The 24455-nt window shown below is 38.8% G+C and overlaps 1 protein-coding gene across 1 annotated transcript in view; it reads right to left on the reverse strand.

The window, feature by feature from the left end:
- The window catches only part of CLVS2 (clavesin 2), a 54939-nt gene that overhangs the window by 26810 nt on the left and 3674 nt on the right, over nucleotides 1–24455 (reverse strand). Inside the window, exon 2 of the mRNA XM_053939176.1 lies at nucleotides 18921–19095. Coding sequence (XP_053795151.1) covers nucleotides 18921–19095 — 175 coding nt within the window. The remainder of the gene's footprint in view (nucleotides 1–18920; nucleotides 19096–24455) is intronic.

Genomic DNA, 24455 nt, shown 5'->3' on the forward strand with positions numbered 1-24455 from the left:
GAACTCAGGCTATCAGCATAGGACAAAAAACGCATTTCCTATCTAGGAACAAGAATCAGTTCCTTGTGCCCTACTGGTAGATCAATTATGTATTAGAGCTGCTGCTGCTGCTTGACTTTTAATCCACATTAGTTCACAGACCGTAAACAAATTTGATGTTACCATATTAAAAAGGGAAAGCACTAGAACATGTTATACATAAACAAAAAGGAAAATAGATCAAGCAAGAGACCAATTAATCAGTCAGATGCTGGCAGTGAGGGGACAGGCTGCCTACTGCCAGCACACAGGGAAATAAGAAACACGCAGATAAATCACTTAAATTTCCTTAAATGTAATTAAATCCAAGCTGGAATAACCATAAGATGATTTTTAACATGTTTCTTTGTTAACCTTAGTTTTGGCAATTCAGACAAAGAAATTTGCTGATGTGTATATATGCGTACAATGTATTACTAGAGATCTATAATACCTGTTCTCATCCTGAATAAACAACACTTCAAGCCACATTCTGTACATCAGACACCAGCTGTATGCTTAGCCGTTTGAAGATCCTGGCTGTGTATTTACTGAAATAGATAATTTAAAGCAGTACTTTAGTCAGCTCTGCTCATTTTGGAGTCTGGCTGATAAACCTTCACATGTAGCTGAAGCATTAAAAAATCTTCCGTTTTTCGAGCCCAAATTCCTGCATCATCGTATCCACTACAGTCTTTCAGCACTAAAATTAAAGGCAGCATGAATATTTAAATGTTCTGTGACAAGAATGCAGCAGTAGTCTGCCAGTATACAAAATGCAAAGGCTACCTTAGAATTTGAGTTCACTGGAGGGAGGGAGGGAGGGAGGGAGGGAAGGAAGGTAGATGTAAAAAATAAAGCAGGGAAATTATTTCAGAATTCTTGCTAGCTATTGCTACTGTCCCCCAGGAGCAACTCACTCAAACCAGAGTTTGAGTGCTCTAAGCTTCCATTTCCTTACAAAGACAATGTTATTTGGTTGAAATATTTTTTCCTACAGTGCACAACGGTGTCTCCTGGAGCCAGGAACAGATACAGCCTAGAGGTAAACGGGGATGTGAGGTATCTGAATGCTCCACTCAATGCTGGCAGCTTTCCCAAAATTCAACACTTCAATTTTGACCCATTTGATACTTTTCAAGTAAAAAAATCTCTAGAAGGGAGATATTTTACATAAACATTTTATTTTAGTCGTTATGGAAAATTTGTGATTCTTCTTTGAAAGGCTTTAGAGTCAAAGGCTATAATGTTTCTGTTTAAATTTTTAGAACTATAGCCTTTGTTTCTGTGGATAATAATGCAGCATCTTGGAGCTATTCTAACAGATATCATTCTGTTACTTGCTGTGATCATACACAACACAAGCTTACACCAGGACAAGAAATTCAATTTCATGCAGATCTGATATGGAGAGTTATGTGATTAAATAAATCATAGACAAGCACAATCCTGTGTGTCCTAAGACACCCTCAGTATTCAAACAGATTGCTCTGTTATTTTAAGCTGTCACACTGCTGCAAATTTCATCACCCAGTCCTGTGACTGTGAGAGACCTCACCTGCAAAGTGAGGCCATGCAGAATGACCTCCAGGAGGAACCCAAAGTGATGCCCAATGGTTGTTGGCACTTCAGTAATTGGTTCCTCTCCTCTGACTCAACTCTGCCTCAAAGTTCCAGCACAGATAACAGTTGGTGTACTCACTGAAGCTGCCAGCTCTCAGCAGGAAAAAAGTAATGAAGGTTCTTGACCATTTCTGGCTGTATAAAGTCCCATGGTGCCATTGTATACAGAGAAGCATTAACCTCAATGACTTGGTCATATAACAACTCAAGGAATCTCATTCTGCCTATCTAAATCCTCTCTATACTTTCAGCTGACTCCAGCATTTTTACAGCAGCATTTCACTGCCTCAAAGTGTCATCAAGAATGGGAAAACACCAGACACGACAACTTATCCGATGTACGATGTGATCATGTCATCACTATGAATAAGAGTTTATAGCAGATGGGTCTGATGAGTTTGACTAACTCTGTGACATTCCAATCCTGCTACATCAGCCTGCAGGGGTGAGTGCAGGATCACCAAAGATCTCCAAAGCAATGTTCTTCACATATAACTCACTGTGGACTTGCAGTAGTTTGATTGTATCAGGTGTACTCCATCATTTCTAACTACAGAGCCAGGCTTTTCCCTAATGACATGTACCATAAGAAGTAGCAAAATACACGAAGTAACATTCTACAAAATCCCAAGCAGCATCTACACTGCACAATTAACAGTGCCCAGAAACATTCATGGAGGAGAAACTCAATTATCTACACTGTGAAACTGTTAGAGTAATTTATAGCCACCATCCCTCTCCCAAACAATTTGGAAGGTAAACAGAAATCAAGTACCATTTCCAAAATGACCTTTGAATGTAGCTATATGCTTAGGTTAACAAAAATAATAATAGTCAGGACACAGCCACTACAGCAGAAGGAAGCAGCCCTGGGCATGTCTGTTTCATTAGTACATAGTTACTCTCAGCAAGAAACTCAGGAAAACATGAAGCAACTTTAAATTATTATGCTTCATACAAAACAAACATATTCAATTCCATATGTTAGGTATGGATTTTTAAAATTCTATTCATCACATAGATTAAACCTTTAAATACCAGAAATTAAACAGAGTGGCTACTCAAGCACTATGAGGTCTACTGTGTAAATACACAGTAAGGAGTCCTGAGAGATGTTTTTGTCCACTACAGTGACCTCTATTGAACAGCTTCTTTTTTACAAAAATTGGTATTACACCAATGTTTCTGTTCATATCATCCCTGTTGAAATTTTTATTGTCCATATTTTGTAGAGGTGTAATGGTGACTAGAAATGGCTGCAAGATATAAACAATTATTCATGCAAAGCATACATCATTATTACTTTCTTAGCCATCAGGTCTTCAGCATCCCAGTTCCTTTTCAACATCACTGAGAAATGTATTGTCATTTACATTTAAGGTAAGTTATAATTAATTAATTCTGTCCATATTCCAATTAGTTCAGCGGGTAACTCAAAGGTTTCAAACAAGAACCCTGGGATCAGTAATGACACTTGGTAAATGGAGAAAGTGAGGGAGAAGAGCCCAGATCTGAATATCGGTCACAAGGGAAGGACACCAGAACTCACTCACAGATAAGCAGATCTAGTGAGAGCATGCAGGGGTTTTGGAGAACCTCAGTTACAGCAACGTAACTGCCTATGAGGAGCTGAACTCTGCATCAGATGAGAATCAAGTCCTGTCTGAGTACACAACTGATAAATCCAAAATAAATAAAAACCACATGCAGGGTTGTAAATGTTGATGATAATAACTATTTCTTATAGTCTTAAAGAGTAACTCATCTGGGATATTTGATTCTCCTTTTCCAGAACAACGTACCTGTCTGAAAACAGTTCTCCACTATTGAGTATCTACTGAATGCTTCATACGTGTATAATAAAAACAACTTGTTCCCTATCATCAGCAGGGTGGACAGCACAACCCCAGTGGGAACAGGAGCTAGATTAACAAACAAGCTGAATTCATAGTAAATAAAAAATATGATCAAGACCTTTGCATGGTTTTGCACTTCAAAGAGGAAAAAAAAAGGATTTACAAGCATTTTATACTTTTGAAATAAAACTCTCCCTCATTGTGTTGGTTTTCTTTGACACTAACATAAATACAGATGTAGATGTGTTTGCAAAAAATTTATTATCTTTTCTACAAAACTATTGTTAAACAAGTGTTGACAGATCAATATAACTCAGCATCAGAGCAAAGACCTTAAGATGCTTATTCCAATAGAGCACAAAGTTTATAAAATAGATGCATTGTTGCATGATCAGTAGGCTGAATATAGTTTTAAATAGTCCACACAAGCTATAATTATTCCCTGATCCATACCTATCATACTGACATGTGCTTTTCAGTACTACACAAAGCCATAACAAGTATGGATGCTATTTACTATCAAAGCATGTGCATAAGTGTGTGCATCATCTACAATTTCTGCAGATTAAAAGTATTCCCAGTGAGGATCATACTGCATTGCCCTGGATATGGCTTCCAGCCAGGTAGGGAAGATATTTTCTCTTCAAATGAGTGATCTGAAATTATGCCTGAAGCATAAATCAAACCAGAAGTCAAAATTCTGAAATTCAAGCAAGTAAATCTCTGTCCAACCTGGCAGGCCTAGCTTTGTTTAAATCCACATCAAATTGACACCAATTCTGATGATCTCCATGGACAGGGGACCGCTGCCAACTCTCCAAAGCTGCAGGGCTTCAGAAACAGGAGGCTGCACCAGAGCTTGCAGGACCATGAAGATTGGCACAGAAAATAAAGAGAAAACATAAAGACACAGAAAGACACCAGCATCATGGATGGGAAAGTTTGGACCTCCTGCACTGGAGCATTGTCTCTAGCTCAAGAGAAATAGGGTTTGGATCAGTTTTGGTGGAAGTCACCTGCACAATCACTGCAGGTAACCACTGAGCCTTTTCTGCAAGGATGGAGAGCTGCATTCATTACTTTAAATGTGTTAACGAGAAATTTGGTTGTTAAAACTAACTAAAGATATTGAAAAGCTAGGTTTTACTCAATGTTATGTAACACTAAGGGAAATTAGATCTATTTAAGGACTCTAAAAATGAGAGAAAAACAAATGGCACACACAAATATGAGCCTCTATCCCCAAGTCTCACTTCACAGTCTGGACATCTCCCAGCTTCAACACACTCACCTGTTACCTGGGAAAAAACATAGAAATTTTACTTTCTAGCACCAACTCCTCTAACTCTATGCTCAATGATATTTTCTTGCAGTGACAGCTCCTATTTTCACCCCTCCTGTTCCTTCTCATTAACATATAAATGCATTACATTCTAAAAGAACTTGCTGTTCATCCCATTTCTATTTTACATTTATTGCTCAAGAAACAGTTGCTGCCATTATCTCTGCCTTCTCCCCAGTCTCCCTGATCCATGCAAACTGTCCTCCCCAGGTTTCAGTGCTGTGGGTCACTTTTCACCTCATCCCTCACAGACTCCAGCGCTTATTACTTGCTCACTTCACACTGAACATCATCCCTAGAGAACTCCCTTCTCCTACGAGCATTTCAGTGTCATTCCTGTGTCAATACACATATAACCTCAACTCGTGTCTTCCACTGCCAAGCCTCACCCATCATTACTACTTGTCTGAAAGCTCACTAACAGCACTAAGCTCAAATTCACTCAGTTTTTTATTTTTTCTAGTGTTGCAGCAATCCTCATAATGAACTCAGCCAGCAAACTCACAGCCCTGGGTTTCTCTGTAAAGTCCTGTTCTCCTCTAACACCACAGTGTTTGCAAGACCAACACCACGTCTTTCCACATACAATGTTGTGGGAAACCTGACCCTGTTATCTTTAATATCCTACCACTACATTCTGTGCTGCCTAAAAGTTATTCTAAGGGTTGAGGGTTTTTTAATCAGTATGTGTTTGATGAGCCCAGGGCTGTGAATTTCAGTCCATGTTGAAAGGATCAAACCCAAGAGAGAAAGGACAGGAACATATCATCCACCTAATAGAAGCAAAAAGGGGAACTAGGCTGACACTATTTGGGTGACCAGAATTGTGATCTATGTGAATTCTGACTGAATTCCCTTCTAAGTTTTTATTGTATGTTAGAAAGAAAATCAAGGTTCTGAACAAGGAGGGGCGAGAGAAGCAAACAACACCTGGACTAATGTGATGCACTACTAGCAAAAATATTCACTTTGAAACCATCTGCTTTGCAGCAAAGCATGTCTCCTGCAATACAATATGTTAGTCAAAGCAGATTATGCCCGGGCTTTGCTGCAGAACATGGAACAAAGCAAATCATCCCAAACCAACCCCCTCATCAGACTGTGACTGCTGCAAGGTCGGGAATGCCAAATAAAAAGCTGAACAGCACGCCAGGGCTGCACTCACTCCATCCGGCCCTACCTCAGGAAGAGGGACAGATGGTGCCAGTGACTCAGAAGAATGCCAAAAGGCTCTCATCTCACAGCAATAACCTATGTCCCAGCCCTGTGACAGTCTGCCATCCGAGCAAATTATATTTTTCAAGGACATAAGTGTGAACTTGATGCTGGTAGGAAAACATGACAGAGTGCTCTCACAGACAACTTCTCTTTTTGCAACCTGGGCAAAGATAATTCTATTCTGCAGTTTCACCTGTGTGCTTCTCTGTGGGAGAAGGCAGGGCCTTGGGTAATAATGCCTAGCAACATAAATTACAGCTTAGTGTACTTCTTCTGACTAACTTTAAATTGTCAAAAACCTATCCAGGAATAAAAAGCCTCGGGGAAAGCATAAAAGATCTGTGACCAAGACTTCATAACCTTAAAGGAAATCAATCTCAACTTTAAAATGTGTAAAAAAAACCCCAACAAACCAGATCCTCCAGATTCTGCTTTTCTATTTTTTTTTTCAATTACTGTATTTGCAAAATAGAACAAAGCAATTGTAGGTCTGTTCCCTGCCTCTTTCATTCTTTTTCCATTTGCAAAGTGCAAAATAATGGCTTCCCATTTATACTGTGGGGAAAAAAATTGCGATTATACTTCTTTTCCCCAAAAGCAGGCACTGAGTGAATAAACGCAGGGAAACACCAGCTCAACATCTGGTCCCATACAGAAGGAAGGACTAATTTAGGACAAAAAGAACAGGGACAGAGTTTGCATTGGTAGACCAAGACCTGGGCACAAATGAGCTGCTAAGAAAACCTGTGCCAGTAACAGCTCCTGTGATGGCATTCTTAGAGATACAATGCTGTAATGACATAAGCACATTAAGCTTCATGGGGAGGAATAATTTTCTCCTATTAGACAAAATAGCACAGAATGAGCCAATACATCTTGGCCCAAAGTGCTATTTTGGGGAGCTGTTCCACAACAAAAGCTTTATATTGCACCTTTATGTCCCTCACAACACAGATACTTCTACTCTTCCAGTCTCAGCTCAGTACACCAAACACTTGGGGGCTTGTCAGTAACCACTCAGTTTCCATTTGCCCTCCCAACTCAGAGTTGTTTCTCAAAAGACCCACCCTGCTTCACATGGGCCCTGAAGTACTCTGCCCTCTGTCCCATTCTTTTTTTCCCATGTGTCAGTCTGAGTGCGAGTTCACACATCACCTCTGTGTGGTTAGCTCACATGGAGATATTCCCAGTGTCCTTCTGAACAATAATTTGCTCTAAGAAATGTCCAGCTAAAGCCCAATGTAGCAAGAAAAACACATCCTAAACCTGCCAGCCTTACCTCCATTCTCAAACCTTGCACATGACAGAGCTGAGTCATTCATCATATTCAGGCCCTGTCATATTCGATTTCAGCTGCTCTCAAGCCCCACACATCCCACCTCTGTTTACATTCTGCAAAGTCTCCTTGCATGGTGTTGCTTAGACAATGTAACTGGCTGAGAAAGTGTGCTCACCAATGCAGCAAATTATCTTTTCCAAAAACACAGAAATGTGGCTTTCCTGTTTTTCAGTGAGACAGCAGTGCTGCAGATGCACATTTTTTCATCTCAGTCTTCATGTCTGCTTTCCTAGCCTGTGATTTAATGAAAGATTAAAGACTAGCTTATGAAAGTTCACCACGGCAACTGCTGATGTCATTGGGAACGGGATTCGCAGTCAGGGCTTAAAGAAAGATGAAGACCATATTGATAATTGACAATATTTCTGACATTATTCATCTACCTAATCAAGCCACAACTCCATGCCACTACATATGCTCAAAACTGAATGAACAGGAGATGCAGCACCATTAATATGCTTAGCTATTGGTTCTACATAAAACTAGCCCACAGAAATTAACTGTTCATGGAAGGTGTAGATTATTTACTCCTTTCTTATGAAGCAGCAGAAAAACAGAATTATTCATGCATCTACTTCATGATGCCATGCCTTTAATAATCCTACTGAAAAAAGTATGTGCATTCTAAATGCTGCATCCTACACGCTGTAAAATGAAGCAAGATTTTTTTATTATTATTTATTTAATTGCAAGCACATTCAAGCACTGAAGGAAAGGAGACACACTGACAGCCTGGACAGCTTTGCTAGTAATCATTGTCATGTTTGCCATCCTTTAGGGAAGAGGTAAAACTTCCGTCTGCGTACAAACACAAGAACAAAAAGCACATTCAAAGTAACCAAAGTGTACATATGTTCTCCTTTCTGAATCAAGTTACTGCTAAAATTCCTTCATGGTAGTTTGTTGCTTGCTTCATTCTTCTACAGCAGCCCAAAAGCAATGTACTGATGGGCAGTCAGTCCACAGCATGGAGGTACAACCAGTAAAGGAGAATATCTGCCACAAACCCAGAACTTTCAGGGATGGCGAATAAGGGGCTGTTCAGGACTTATAGCAGATTTCATAAGGAAACAATGCAATTAGGGGAGGAAGCAAAGGTTGATTACACAGATTTAAGAAACACTAGCAATGAATACCAACAGTTACGCTTCATGTACCTACTATGATTACAAGGATTTTGATGACAGGAATGAGAATGGAGGTAGACAGACCATCTTCTCCCTGCATTTAAGTGAAAGCCATGAGACCTGGAACTGTGCCTGAGTGCTGGACAGCCAAGAGGCTCTGCAGTCCTCCTACACGGTGTGGCTGTCATTCTCATGACAAAAACAGGATTAGGTTGTCAAAGGGGAGCTCTTAAAAGAAGACATTTGCAGTCCCCATATGAAATTAAAACAATCCACCAAGAAGATTTAATGGGACAGAGTCTCAAGAGGATGAAGAAAAAAATACACGGTAAGGCTCGCCTTGCATGTAAGATGCTGCTTAGTTTGGTTTCATTCCTACAACTTAAAGCAAGAACACACATGGTCCAAGATGTTCCCATGGATCTTCAAATAAATTCATTCTTAACTGGCTTTCACACAGCTGCCTTTAAAGGCTTGCGTGCTACTTTCATTTGATACTGCATTGATTTTCTCTGAAGTTTCCTCCTAACGTGGCTACCCTGATCAATTAGTGTGCTATAAATAGAGCAGTCAGATTCCTTTCACTGGTCTCATTAAATTGCACTCCTGCTGAATTTCTGTGGAGAACAGAATTGGATCATACTGATAGCAATGGTATGAAGATGTCCTAGCGTTTTCCAGAGAAAATCAATTGTTCAATATTCCTAACAAAACACTTTGAAAAGCATGACCCAATGGATCCCAGCTAATGCCCAAAACATATGTCAAACCTTGCTTGCAGTTCTACATCTCCAAACCACTGAAAAATAAAGGATGAGAAAATAAGTGGTTAAGAGGCTCAGGCAGCTTCTCACTGATACATAATCCCTCATCAATCACAACTATTTAACTGCATCCCCTCATAATGGAAACGTGTTGCTGGAGGTATGCAGTTAACCCATGTAATTCTTCTGGAAAATGAATTAAGAATTTGAGGAAGAACACAGTCTCAAGGCATGCTTGGTGCCTGTCAAAGTCACCATGTAATGGTGGTGTGCTCATTGACTAAAACTAGAGGGGAATGATAATATCTGGTGCTATGCTAAAGGTCAGTTACTGCAGCAGATGTGTGACAGCTTTGATTTCAAAAATGTTAATCTTTATTTTCCAATGGCACGTCAGTACAGCTTTTAAAAATTTGTTTTAGAGATGACATTTTAGTCAATGAGATTGATAACAACCATAAAATAGGAGATATAATTGTCTACTTTTAAACATTTCAAAAACTAAAGTGAAGGGCAGTTTTTAGGTCTGTCTTCTGCCCAACACCTTGGTCTAGCCTTTCATAATTATCCTGTCTTCTCCTGACATACTCAGTGTCCTCTTTTTCCCCTCTGTTAAGCACTATCCTTCAAAACATTTTCCATCTCCTCACAAAATGAATCTACATTTTCACCATATACTCTTCTGCAGGTTGAAAACCCCTATTGCAAAGGCTGGGTTTATAACTGCACTTAAATTACTGAATGCTCCAGGTTTCTACGTGCACTCACTGTGTCTGGAGCACAATCCATGGGGCTTCTGCATAAAGAGAAGAAAGATCCACTGCAGATGTCAGAGGACTGGCTGTACCTTGCAAAGACTTTCTGAGAATGCTGGAGGACTACCAGTACTTGATGATTTGCCCTGGGTTCTTCATACTTTGTACGGTGGCCTTCAGCCAGAAGATGCAGTGCTCTAAATTTATACTATACTATTTAATCTATACTTTCAGTCAAATAATTTGCCCTCCCCTGAATCACAGCAGAATCAGCTTCTCCTTCCAGATAATGTTTTCACAGGTGGAAGTGGCCAAGGGTTGAAATCCAGCTCTTCTCAAAAAGGAAGCCCTATCCCAAAAGATTCTAACAGCTATAAAGGATTCATGAGAACCTTTTTTTTTTCTTCAGAAATACAATTTTCTTCATTTATTATATATCTAAACTTTCAGCTCCTAAACCACTTTAGATCACCACCAAAATATCACTTATTTAAACAGCTATGCCTATTGAAACATACAAAAATTAAATTTTCTAAATTGTTTTATGATTAGGAAACATGAGATGAGAGAAACCTTTACTAGCCATATAATTTCACATTTTTTATGGTGCTGCCCCCAGAGAAGTTTCCCACAGTTTTTTTAAACATGTGAATGACAGCAGTTTTCTTCCTGCACAGTAATCACTTATAAACAAAGTCAAAATTTTGCTTATAACCAAAGGCAAATTGGATTCATAAAAAAATAATTGTCAAAGGAGGTGAACACTTGCTAAGGAATATAAACCAAAATCACAAAAAAAAATACATTGTATTGTTTTGTGGATTGAGCACTGTAAGACTTTGCTGGCAGAGGCCCTATATGCATGGGCAGCATGTGCAGAAGACATTAACATAAAGACAACTGCACAGCCTAGTAAGATCACAGAGAATTTATTGGCATCATGGAAAAGAAAGGTTAGACTGGTTTCAAAAAATAATTACAAAATGATCCAGTGTGTACTTTTGAGGTAAACATGAAAGATGCGTACATAAAATGGATTGATAACACAGGTAAATTGAACATTGTAAAAAAAAAAACAGATTTAGGCTCTCCAAATAAAGAGGATCCTGCTGATTTTCACATCTCAACATCTCCAGTGCCAAAGAAGTCAGGAGGAACTTCTTGAGGTCCTGAATTCAAATCACTGCTGCTGCAGATAGGTACTGCATCAAAACAATTCCTTTCTATGGGTTACTGAGAGTCACATACCAATTCCTGCTTTGGGCCCAACAGCACACAATGAAATAGCAAAGGGTTTTATAGGAGTTGACATTTTGAAATAGAAAAATTAGGACTAATGCCGAGAGGAAATCTGAAGAGCAAGAAGTCTTAGAGAGGTTTCCAAAGAATGTGCCAGACTTGCCTTCGAGCTTTTAAATTAAACTGTGAGAAGCACTAGAAAATATAATGCACAGGATAATCTTGCCTTAGCAGGAAGGTGAACTATGATCTTAAAACATGTCTTCTGTCTCTAACATTACAATTTACAACAAATTAGTTTGATTTCTAAGTGACCTTACAAGGAATACTACTATTTATTCCCTTTCTTGCCTTAAGATACTGAAGAAAAGAGAAATATTTAGACCTTGACTGAGAAAAATCACTTTCAAAAATAAACAGATATTCTGAAGCTGAGGAATAGTTATAACCATATAGTTGCTGAAGTGTAGTCTACCAGAGACAACAGAAAGTCATTCACAGTGACAAGAATTAATTGCCTATACTGAGTTTATGCTACAAGCCCTTCATGTTTGTGTCACCTTAGTATTGTATTAGTTTCTGAGCATAATCAGAGCAATTTAGTCACTCTCTTTAGTTAATGCAGATAGATTGAGTTTCCTGATAAAGAGAAGTAAAACAGCAAAATCTCAAGAAAGAAGCAGCCTTCGTGTACAAGTCTCTTCTATTTTCCTTCTCTCAAGATGCAATAATTTTACTTGGACGTTTTTCTCTGTTGACAGAATTGATGGAAAAATGTCAATTATGAGCATTTTCATTGCTTTCTACACTAACCACATCTAATTTGTTGAGTAGAAGAGACCATCAGATTTAAAAAAAAATTCTTCTTTTTCTAGATCATGCCACGTCATTCCAGTAACATCCTCAGAAGTTTCCAATGTCTCCTGCATGTCCCCATGAGCAACAAGTCATGTGTACCAAGCAGGCCAGCTCTGGTGGGAGGAACTAAAAGGAGAGTTCCCTTAACAGCCTGGTGTCAAAAGGACTCACTTGGTATGTGAACAGACCAGGACTCGCTCTCCAGCACTACTTTCATGACGGCTATGAAGAGCAATGGGAACACTGGTTACAAGAAGATTTGGAGATGGGAAGTTTGAAGGTCATTGGAAGCCAGATGTGGAGAGCATTTGGCCAGTGAGATCACAAAAGGCTGAAATCTCCTAAGGAGTCTAAGATGAACTTAATGTGTCATGCACTCATCTGTGGTGACTGAGGTTTTGGAGGATGCCATCAGAATAGAGACAAAAAACCACATCAGTGAAGACTAGTACAAAGTAAGACAACGTCAGCAGGAGTGGGTTGAGGAACTGGGGAAACAGTAGGACTGTGGCAAAGCCTGCTCAGAGCAAAAAGGGCAGGAGGAATGAGCAGAAAAGTCTGTGCCATCAAAATGTCTGAACAAAAGCCAAGCTCCCCACAACTAATCACGCCTTGCTTACAGCAAATATCTGCTAACCACTGGCAAAGAGCCCTCTGTCTGTCTTTGTTCACGTTCACATGGAGGATGACAACCTACTGCAGGCAGATACTCCACTAGCTCCAGCAGCAGTGTTTGGAGGGTGGATATTTAACTCCATTAAGCTTCCTTGCAGTTTTCAATAAGACGCCACAGAGCAGAGTTTCTTGGGGGGAAAGGAGAGTTTAGTTTGCTGCTTCTTCTCATTTGTTTCAGAGGTGGCAGCCCACGTGGCACTATGTGCACTCAAAGCGAATCTAATAAGAAGCTCTTAATTTAGCCATGCTAGAATTCAGACTCCTAGCTTGGGTGCTCAAGATCAAGTCTTGAATCCTCCTGATCAAAAATAAATGTCAGCTGGACTCCAAATATATAAACCATGACTGAAAATCAGACCATAGCCTGTCACAGTGGGCACCCCAAATTAGAAAACACTTTATTAGTAATCTTTCAGTGAAATTATTCTCAACTGGGGATAGAAAAATAATAATAAAAAAAAAAGATTATGGTATCCTCTAATCTTAAAAGTGTGTTTGTGAGAATATATAAATCAACAGTCCAAAGGCATTCAACAATTTTTTTTTTTTATGAGCATCATAAAAGAATCTAGCAAGGAAATTAATTATTCTGTCTTCAGATAACAGATTAAAAACTGGGACCACACTGAATAATGGCTGTCTATACAGACATGCCTGTTTGTAGCTGAACTCGAGCTATGGTCGAGCTTTCTCACCCAGCAGGTCAAGCCCATCCAGACAGCAGGTGAGGAGCTAGAAATAACAATCACTTCCATTCCACCCTATTTCCAGAGTAAATTGCTCCTAAGCCTTTTTATGGTCTTTTTACAAGTAAGGAAGACCAAGTGTAAGCAAATTCTTGAAAATAACAAGCTCTTAGGAAAAAGATCTCATTTAACTGCTGTTGCTACAGAACATGAGTTGAACTGGTATGAAATTATGCTGTTTACAAGCACGTCTCTCTGTTCTCTGGGAAGTACTGGGTGCAGGGGAGCCTAGCATTTACAAACAACTTAATTCTTTGATTTAAAAAAAAAAAAAAACCTGAATGAAATTATTTACTAGACTTCCTGAAAATGGAAGATGCTCCCATTAAAAGCTTGATTCTGCTACTTTTTAATATTCTGTCAAGCAATATGCAAAGTGTCAGGACCCTATTCTCAAAACATGGTAGGGAATTCAAGCATTGAGTAAGAGCTCAATTCCAAGCTCTGTTTTGAGGTTTGCAGTGCACTGCTGCTCACTGCTAGTACAAACTGTTCCTTCAGCTCATTATTAACAATATTATGCACTGCACGGAGCATGTGACCATGTAATTATATGAAGTCATGATACTGTTTCCAGTAGCATCCTCAGCTCTGGAAGTTCCTGTCTCAGGAATCCTTGGCACTGTAGCATGCTGGTTGAATAGATGTAGTCCAGAATCAGGTGGCAAAATTTAAGCACTCTGTCTCCTTGTTGAACCAACCCTGATGTTCAGCAAGATTCCCTGCAAGACACTGATAGAGCTCACACTTAAAGAAAATGGGAGTAGGAAGTCTTGTCACTTTCATCACCAGACTGTACATGGTCTGTGTCTGGTACTTCCCCCTTGCACTGCTGCAGCAAATCTGGTTGGGGATATTGTTCTTACAGCTCCCAAGAACAGCTGTGTGAAAGATGTTTCTGAAAGTAATTGCAGCTGCAAGGATGCTGCCTTCATTTAACTTTCTGGTTTGCTTTCATTTTTACATGACTGAGTTTGTTTTAGCGTATGAAGCCTTCCTCTGTAACAAAAAAAAAAAAAAAAAAAAAAAAAAGGACACAGTTAAAAGACCTGCTTTGTCCCCCATAACACTGTCACTGTTTCTCCCAAACACGCCTGTCCCAGAAGCAAGAGTCTTCTGTCTTCTGCAACATTGCTGACTGTCCACACATATGCTCAGCTCCCCATTTAAATGTGTATCGTCTCTTTTCCAGCAGCTTTTTAACTAGAGGAGAAGCATTCACATTCAGCCAACTACACACTTTTACAAAGCATTGAGATGTACAGCCTGCCCGAGTGAAAACATGCGTGAAAAAAGTCTGTCATGCACGCAACTACTATAATGCACTAAATAGAAATCAATATTTAAGAAGGAATTAGTGGCCCAGGTTTTAGAATACTAAATATCAGTTAATCAGTTAATGTGATTCATGCATACCTATAGTGTCCCATTTTGCAAAACTCAATTATAATTACCCCCAAAGCTGTCTGTCAGAGTTAATAATTACAACTTTCAATATAATTTTCAAATTGAATTTTCAGTCTTTGAAACAGTTTTTACCTGCCTTATGAAAACATTGCTGTGTTGATAATTAAAAAAAAAAAAAAAAAAAAAGAAATCCATATAGGGGTTTATGTAAAGAGGACTATCACAAAGAAAATAATCATACCCAGAACTTCCTCCCTCTTTCTTCACAGGAGTTCTCAGCTAGGTGTTTTGGTAGCAAGGATCAGGGCAGTGCCAGAAGCAGTAAAACAGAAAGCAGGTTTTCAGAATGGAGAAAGGAGTGGAATAAACAAAACTTGACTTAATCATGCCATACCAAAAGTCCACCTAGCCTTATATCCTGTCCTTAACAGAGGCCAAAACAGAGAGCCTAGAGCAGCTACAACTTGGAATAACATATGTGATATTTCCACTCAGCATCCACCACATCTCCAACTTTGTACAGCCTAAGGAATTCTGAACTTTGACTTGATTTTTATCTATTTACCAATCCTCAGTTCATCTTTTCGTTTTCCCTAAACACAGCTAAAATTTGAGCATCCAGAATTCCTCATGGCACAGAGTTCCACAAGTTACCCAGATGTTGTACAAAGGTGTCTTACAAAGAGCTAGGCCTCCTCCACCTCATCACCTGATGATGCTAATTTCTTAAAATATAAAAAACAAACAACATCTACTACTTGTCCACTCTCTCTAGCCACCCATGGTCTTTTTTGTATTCCGGTCTGACCTCATCAGGGATCCTGTTTTAAGGAGGAGGTTGGATTTGCCAAGCCTCTGAGGTCTTTTCCAAGCTGCTGAATGTTTCTATGGTTTTACAGATTTCTGTACTTTCCCTCTACAGTTTTTTTTCTTCCATCCAGATGAATTACAGACAATTTAATTGTTCCTTATACAGAAACCATCTGATACATTTTAGGTTTTTTGCTCAAAGTTCATCACTGTCTATGGAAATTCAGGACTGGTTTTCTTCAGAGCTCTCAGAAGTTCTCTCTTCTATGGGAAAAATAGCTGAAGCAGACAGATTGCAACCCATTACTGGTGAAGGAGGGAAAATTTTGTAAAGTTTTTGAAAGAGACCTTACCAGGCACTGAGGTATTGAAGCACACAATGCTGTAACAGTCCCTGCTTTCAGGAACACAGCTGCTAAATACCATGAGCTTCTTCACAAGGCCAAAATCAGTGATTGGCTACAGAAATCAATGAATGGGGAAAAGTGGGCACCTAAAGACTGGAACTCACAAATATCCACATATTGAATACAGTAGGGAGAGTCAACACAAAGTCGTAAAGTCGAGGCACGTGTTCCAGCTCTCAAAAAATGCTTTTCTTCTGACTTCACACTGGGGAAGGTGTAGGAGCTCTAAGTGCAAATCCTCCTTCTCAATGATGAGGAGCAACAGGAGTGCTGTAGGCACAAGCATCTGGAAGGAAGAGTGTTGCTCCTTTTTCCCAAAAGCACGCAGCCAGTGTATGAGCTAGGACTGGAGCATCAAGAGTCCTGGCTGAGTGCCCCCATCTTCACATAAAGTTTTCTTCTTGTCTAGCAAAACCATTTGTCCTACAAAACAGCACTGACCTACACTGCACCAATTGTTTGGTAGCGCACTGTTGCGGATAGGTATGCTACAATTTCACATCAGATTACAGATAATCACTGTCCTGTAAGTGTCATGATCAAAAGTCTCTTTTCCTGGAAACAGCTACCTAGGAAGTTTTCCTAATTTATACAGGTAAGTTTGGGGTATGATTCTTTTCACACTCCCTTTTAACACATATGCAAAGAATATACCAGAACTCATCTTCTTCTATAGAGTAGAAAACTGTATATTTACTTCTCTTACTTTCAAAAGAAATTTCCTAAACATTAAGCCATTGTGAAAAGCCAAAAAATGCCATCGCTTGCAAAGTCTTTGGTACATACCATAATGAGTATTCTGCTCACCATGGAAGCTAAGCAAATATAAGGCAAATTCAGTAGATTTCATTCAGGAGGCAAAGGGATTTGGTTAACATCAAATTCAGTGGTCACTAATCCCACTCTCACTGTCCCCTTCTGCCTGAGCAACACAAATATTTAAATTCTCCAAATGGTAAAGTTCAGCATCTTGAGCCCTGTTAAATCTTATAAGCCAAAGTAAATTTCATTTCTCTGATTAAATAGAAAGTATTTACAAAGATCATAAATAAATAGTGTGTGTGAGAGTTTTTCTTGTTCTTTTTCATTCTACCTGATTAAGCACTTTTTACTTTGACATCATTCAGAATTATGTTTTTGCTATGCATTTTCCTTCAAAATAAAAGGCAGTCATTAAATTGTCTTTTCCTTCTTTCTTCTGGAGTATTTCACGCCCACTTTTGCCTCTCTGCAATAAACAGCACTGAAGGCAGTGGGCACAAAATGGTGCCACTATGTGCTGGCCACCATCAGACTTGGAACATTCGAAACTACAAAGCTGGGGGCATGGGTAAGTTAAGGAAGCCAAAGGACTTCTCCTCAATTCAGTCATGAACCAATCGATGGCAGGAGAAGGCTGAGTCTTAGAGCCCACCAGAAGTTTGGTAGGTCACCCCTCATATTTTCAGATGCAATTATTCACTGCAGCTCTCTTCAAAATAATAATCTCTGAATAATGCCCAAGAAGAAACACCACCATTTGAAAACAAAGACTACTGATGCATTTGCTCACATTCTAAAGCAGAAAACAAAGGCTAACTTTGAAAAAAGCACAAAAAAGAAAGCAACTTTGAAAGCAATAAAAGGAAATGCAGTACTTCTAGAGCACAGGTCTCTCTGCTGCCTTCTAAAGTAGTTGTGAAGATGATGAAATCACACTGTTGCATAGGGAAACACAACAAAATGAGAACTGAGATCTTTGTCTCATGTCACTACCCTTCTGTGTGCAACAGCAGGCTGAATACTAGTTGACCCATTTCATCAGTTAGATTAAAACTCTAGTATTACTGCTATACAAGTTTCTTCAGAAATCACACTATCACAGTGAAAAAAGTTCAAAAGTAAGGCTGTTATTTTGCTTTATGAGTAATAAAAATGTATATATGATAGAAACATTACAGAGGAGGAATACATGTCCTTCTAAAAGCAAGGCACACTGACACAGGAGTGAATTACAGATATTTTTAACATGGCAGCTCAGGCTGGTGTAGAAAACCACTACCTTAACCATTTTAGTTTCTCATTTTAACAAGAATAAAATACCATGGGCAACAGATGCGAGTAATGCAGTATCCTTTTCACCAGTGTGCCTGTGCCATGTAAAGTGCATTTAAAATGAGATTAAAAGAATTTAAATCACTGCATACTCAATCCCAGAGGCAGCTGCTCAGATTAATCTTGACCCAGAAAAATAGCCAAGCACATGCTGAACTTTGAGTAAATAAATAGTCCCAGCTAACTGTGTCCAATCACAGGGCCCCACACTTTCATGACAAATGATGTAGAGCCTGTCTACAAAAGAATCAACAAAAAAAACCAACCTGGTGTGGCAGCAGCAACCCCTATTTCATTAGCCCTGTGCATAATTACAACATAAACTGATTACTTCTAACTTCCTGTTCCAGAAGCTACCCTCTGAATTTACAGAAAGCCAGTCACTTTGGAATAAAGACAAAAAAATTACCTCATATCTATAGCAAGGAAGGAGCCTACACATCAGGAGTTACTGCAGTTAGCTGAGTTCACACTTTTGTCACAAGCAGCTTGCCTGTACACCCACACGTTAAGGTGTTAATAGCCTTGCTATTCATAAGTTGTTGGAATTTTGTTTTGCTTCAGTCTTTTTTATCAACCTAGATTTGTAATAAACTGCAAAATGAAGAAGAATTAGGAAAGGAAAGAAAATAATAATGGTACCTGAAGGCCCTCTATGGCTAATCTAAGCATGCTTGGTGTGAGCTTGGAAGCCTGCTTGAAGGTGAAGTTGCTCCAGTCTATAATCAAAACAAATCCATTGACTTGCAGCTCAGGATCTTCTATCATGGCTTCTAAAGAAAGAAGTATGGCACGCAGAATGTCCACCAGCGTGTACCTGAGAATGCAAAGAGGAGATTTGGTTAGGAAAAGAGCAACAACCACAGAAGTGGAGAAGTTCTGAGTACTCTCCTTTTGTCAAAAGTTTAAATCAAAGAGCACAAATGTATCCTCAGGAGCGCCTAAAGCTGGGAAATCCTCAAAAGCTTAACTCATTGAGCTCATCTTCTGGAGCAGGATTATGTACCCATAGACCATCAGCCAGCCAGAACAAACTACAAATATGTAACACATCAAAAACAAATTTGAACTTTTCCATAGTATCCTAAGCTGCCTTAGTATCTTTATGTGGAATTACATGTCTGTATAAGAACTTCTACACAAATTTCTGAAGTCATAATGATACCAAAACCTGAGACTAATACCAGAAGTGTAGATCCAAAGTTTCCTCCTATATTTTTCTAAGGAAATGAAATAATAGGTATTTAAAAATTACCAAATAAATTGGGGATTTCCACATGCTCTCCTTATCCCACTCTCTGTGTAATTTTTTTCTCTTAAATCCACAAGTACAGAAGGCTGATTAGTCAAGGATCTTAAAAGCAGAAGGTAACACACACTAGGCCTTTGAGATGTTTATCTACTGAAGGTGCCCCTGCAGATGGCAGGAGAGCTAGAACTGGATGATCTTTGAGGTCCCTTCCAACCCAAACCATTTTAGGATTTTATAAACAGTTACCAAAACAGACATAAATTTGCCAGTCCACACCACAATATCAAATTAGGCACTAGAAAGTTAAGCCTGAAAATATCAGAAATACAAATATTCCAGAAATTAAAGAATTAAATATTCAGTGTACAGATATTTTTAAGCAAAGCCCTTTAAATGTCTCCCATGATGGCATCAAATAGAAGTTTTCAAAATTGTGAGTCCCTAGAGAATTCTTCACCATTCTGCATATGCAACAAAGAGCATGTGTGCCTACTTAGAAATTAAATTAAATTCTACTGAATTCAACTTGCTTTAATACAATGAGTATACTGTTCTGTTGTGAACATAACTGTATTTTGAAAATATCTGGAGAAGGAAATAACACAAATGAAATTAATCTGTTGTAGCTGACTCCTCGCATCTTTCCATCTTTGTTTATTTAGCCAACTAAAACTCAGTGACCTTCCCAATTATGCATTCATAGGAAAGGGATCAAAAAAGGAGAAAGCGTATTTTCCCCAGAAAACACTAATGGAAGCATTAAAAATAATTTTGTAAAAACAAAATTCTTCTCTTCATTTTAGAGATACTTTTTTTAATTTTGTTTGATTGACAGGGATAAAATTTTTCATATTCACTCCTTTGAACTTTTCTGAGGTTTAACTCTTTTCTAATGCTTTCCTTTTCTGAGATCTAAGGTTTATAGGAAGTTTGGAATGCCTTGGACTGAGGACAATTTTGACCACAGCTCATAAATGGAATAAACATTAAAAATATTCAAATTCTAAAATTAGCCTCAACCCTACCTGACATTTAGGTTGTCCCATTCAAAAGATATCATTCTCCAGAAGGGTTGCACAACGCAGAACCCTACATTCAGTCCCAGAATAAGGGTCCCAATTTCCAGATGTACAACTCTAATGTCCTCCCTAAGGAGTTTAAGGAGACTTCACATGCCTTGGATTAACAGCTTCCTAGCTGCACAAGGTTGCAAGAAATCTGGTGCATCAGACATAAAGATTCTTTGTTTATGAGGCCAGTCAGGTCAAGACTGACCCAAAAGTGCTTTTTTTATGTACACCTAAGTGTCCAAAACAAGATGTATACACAAAAACAGAAATACACCGGATTATGTGTTTAATTCATTTAAGTCAACGGGAAAACTGTCAGGCAGCAATGGGAATGGGATTTCAGCTGCCACAGGGATAACAGTCACAGGGCTGGGTCTCCACAAATCTGTAGCATATTCACCACCACCATAACTCCAATTGTAGGTCTGCTAGTGTAAGAAATACAGTCCACAATAGCAATAATATTTATGTTTACTCACTGAAAATAAGAGAGAAACCCTGCACAAAACAGGTTCAGCTAAAAGCAAGCAAGAACACTTTCTGCCAGAGGGAGGTACCTGAAGTATTCTTAAAAGTCTAAAAAGCTACATCAGGAGTACACGGGGACATGTCACTAACAATCAAGCTTCCCACCTCAGGGCAATTAGTTGAAGGTAGGAGCTATTCTTCGTTCTGTACTGGATCTCTTCTCTTGGTTTCAATACTTTATTTAAGTACAGTGCAAAACACCAGAAAGACAAATCCATTAGTGAGTATTTAAAGCAGCTTTTACTCTGAACATGTGCTAAGGCAAGCCAGAAATGTAAACCTGGTGTGATAGATGAAATCCTATGTGATGCAAAACGCTGAGTATTGAAAATATCAGCTGAGCAGCTCAAGCAAAAAAACATATTTGAAGAAACTGCACGTAAGCTTTCACACAGCACAGAGTTATTTGTGTAAAAACTCATCTTTATCCACTCCAGCCCCATGTTGTCCGACATTTCACCTCGCTGCTACCACTGTTTGTGCCAGCACTAGGATGCACAGGCTCTGACATAAAATACACTCCACCCCCAGCTGCACTTTAGGAAAATCAAAATCCTATATAAAAAGAAGATGCAAAAAATTACTCTGGATTTTGTTGCTGAAACTTCTGTTCCACACTGAAATTACTTTCCATACCGATACAGATACATGACCAGTCAAAAGTGAGGAAAATAGGACAAGCTAGTGAGTGTGAAATATATTTGGTCCTAGGCAGCTTTGACTGCCTTTCTACTTTGAAGGAAAAAAAAAAAAAAAAAAAAAAAAAAAAAAAAAAAAAAAAAAAAAAAAAATAGTATTGTGTACAGTCAGAGGGAAAGATGGTTCTGTTTTGTTCTTACCAATCTGTGCTAAGTAAAAATGTGTTCTTAAGGAACAGCAAGCCACTCATTTTACCCTGGCAACAGTTTTCTAATGACTTGCTCCAGTGCTGTCAGATATGTAGGGTGTGCTGGGCCCAATTGGCTGCAGTGCATGTTCTGTAGCAGCCTGAAGTTAGGCTGTGAATAAATAAATCCTAATTTATTTATGGTTAAATCCAGTTGCATTTACTTTTTTAAACAGACTCATATGGGACATATTGTAGCTAGCAAGATATTACTAATTGCTAGGATAATCAAAAACTCACAGTTAATTTAAATGTATTTAAGGCCTTCTATTTATAGAACCATGCTTAATTCAATGGAAAACTTGGACAAGTTTTTTAGTCTTGCTATTAATGTGAGTAACAAATGCTGGAAATATGTTATCACATATATAATGCACTCTTAATGTTCCTTTTTTATGTGAGTCCTAGTTCAAGACTGACTGAAGCAGCTACTGGTGTGCAAGACATATTCTGCTACCTCTTGAAATTTTTTGTTCAGGCTGACTTGAAAGTAATAGAGCCTGAGAAGGTACAACAAGTTAACAGCTACACTGACAGTGATTCTTTCAAATGCTTTGGGACAGTTACCATTTCTACCCCAGAAGTGACACAGCCTTCAAGGGAAACTTTGAGGGGTCTTTATTTGTCAAGAACACAAGACCTCAAACAATTTACTGAGTATCCCACTGTCTTGTAATTTAACAGTGGCAGCAATTTCCCTTTTACAGAAAGGGAAAAAGGGAAATGTCCCTTTTTTTTTTTTTTTTGTGGGACATGAACAGATTCAACGTATTTCCAAGGATTTCTGGGAAAAACAGTCTGGAAGACATGGCTATCAACTCTTGGCAATACTTCACCAGGACCTTTCACCTTTACCTCTAAGTTATGTGGTCTACGCATCCTCTTCTATGCATACACTGTGATCTCCACCAGGCCAACACGAAGAGAAGAGACAGGGAGAATGCAGGGTACAGATCTCTCATGTCAAACTCAGCTGTGTCAGCTGTTTTCAATACTTTATGCTCTTGATGATGAGTGGCATTAACCATATCGTCTGTTTAACCAGAGTCTGGTTCCAGTCAATTCACTTTTGCCCTGAATAACCGATAATCTGATTTAGCAGAGTTGCCCTACTATCTCTATGGCTGTTTGTCATCTCCTCCATAAAAGAAAGAAATTTGAAGTAATTTTGAGAATTAGGATTGAATGGCATGAATCTGCCTCTCAGGATATGAACTAGAATAGATAAATGGTAAGTCTCCTTTGCTTGAATTTGAGCCATATGTCTCTTGAAGGTCTGAAACACATAAAGAATGCACAGTCTGTATTTTAAGCTCCTCACCATTTGGACAAGAAAAGGCTTCTGTCAAATGAGCTCTTGTGTCACTGTGATTTAAAAGAGAAAGCTGGACAAGTTTCTTAGCCATCATCCCATCTCTAAGGTACTGTTCTGGCTCAATATTTTTAGAATTTCACCAAAACAAGAGCCCTCAAGATACACAAAGGAGTAGTTTGAAATGATGCCTCATATCTCCTTGATTTGTCAGTCTAGGTACAGATTTGATTGCTGAAAAGATGGGGGATTGAAAGTTCTCTTATGGCTATTCTGCTTAAATAGTGGCAGCATGCCCTGAGGATACCTTATTCTAAATACAAAAAAGCACCACCACTGTTACAAAAAATGCAAAGGAAAAAATAGAAATAGTTTCAAGTATTTTACCAGATTAGCTTTAAGATTCCGATTTAATACCATTCATTATGCCACATATTAGCCCAGTGTCTAACAGTCACAGCCACAGATGAAGATTCAGCTGATCTAAATTTTACATTGATCATAAAGCTCCCTAGCCAAAACCCCTACAGTCCAAATACAGGTTATGATAGGCAGATAGGGATACCTGGGGGAAAACTAGGAAAAAATAAAACAGCATCAGTCAGCAGGAGTAACTGTAGCAAAAATTACAGTGTTTACACTAGTTAATAGTTATCATCTGGAAGATATAACTTCCAAACAAAAACTGACTCTGCTAAACAGTTGGGTTTTTTACTGTTAATATGTTACTACTGTTAGCATTGCTATTTATTTTGTCATACTGCCTCCATCAGAGTTTGAAAAATACCTTGCCATCTTGCCTGTTGTTTATTGTGAGCTGAGGAGCAGACCAGCCTCCTCATAGCTACAGAAGTTGAATTTTCATTTAACAGGGGGAAAAGTTTCTAGCAGTTGTGCATGTGAAAACCTAGTTTTGAAAGCAAAGCCATGGACTCCGTCTTTGCCCTGCTGTAAACTGTCTGATGCAAGAGCAGAATCAGCAGTAAATAGGTGCAGGGGATTTCCATATTCACTGAGGATGGTGTGAGCTGACTGGCTCACTGTGACACTGACAGAACTAGGTATCATTTTTCTTTTCTAATGCACTTTCTAGGGAAAAACCTGATACAATTAATAAGGTTTCAAACAC

This window comes from Vidua chalybeata, chromosome 3, assembly GCF_026979565.1.
Source record: "Vidua chalybeata isolate OUT-0048 chromosome 3, bVidCha1 merged haplotype, whole genome shotgun sequence".
Taxonomy (NCBI): Eukaryota; Metazoa; Chordata; class Aves; order Passeriformes; family Viduidae; genus Vidua; species Vidua chalybeata.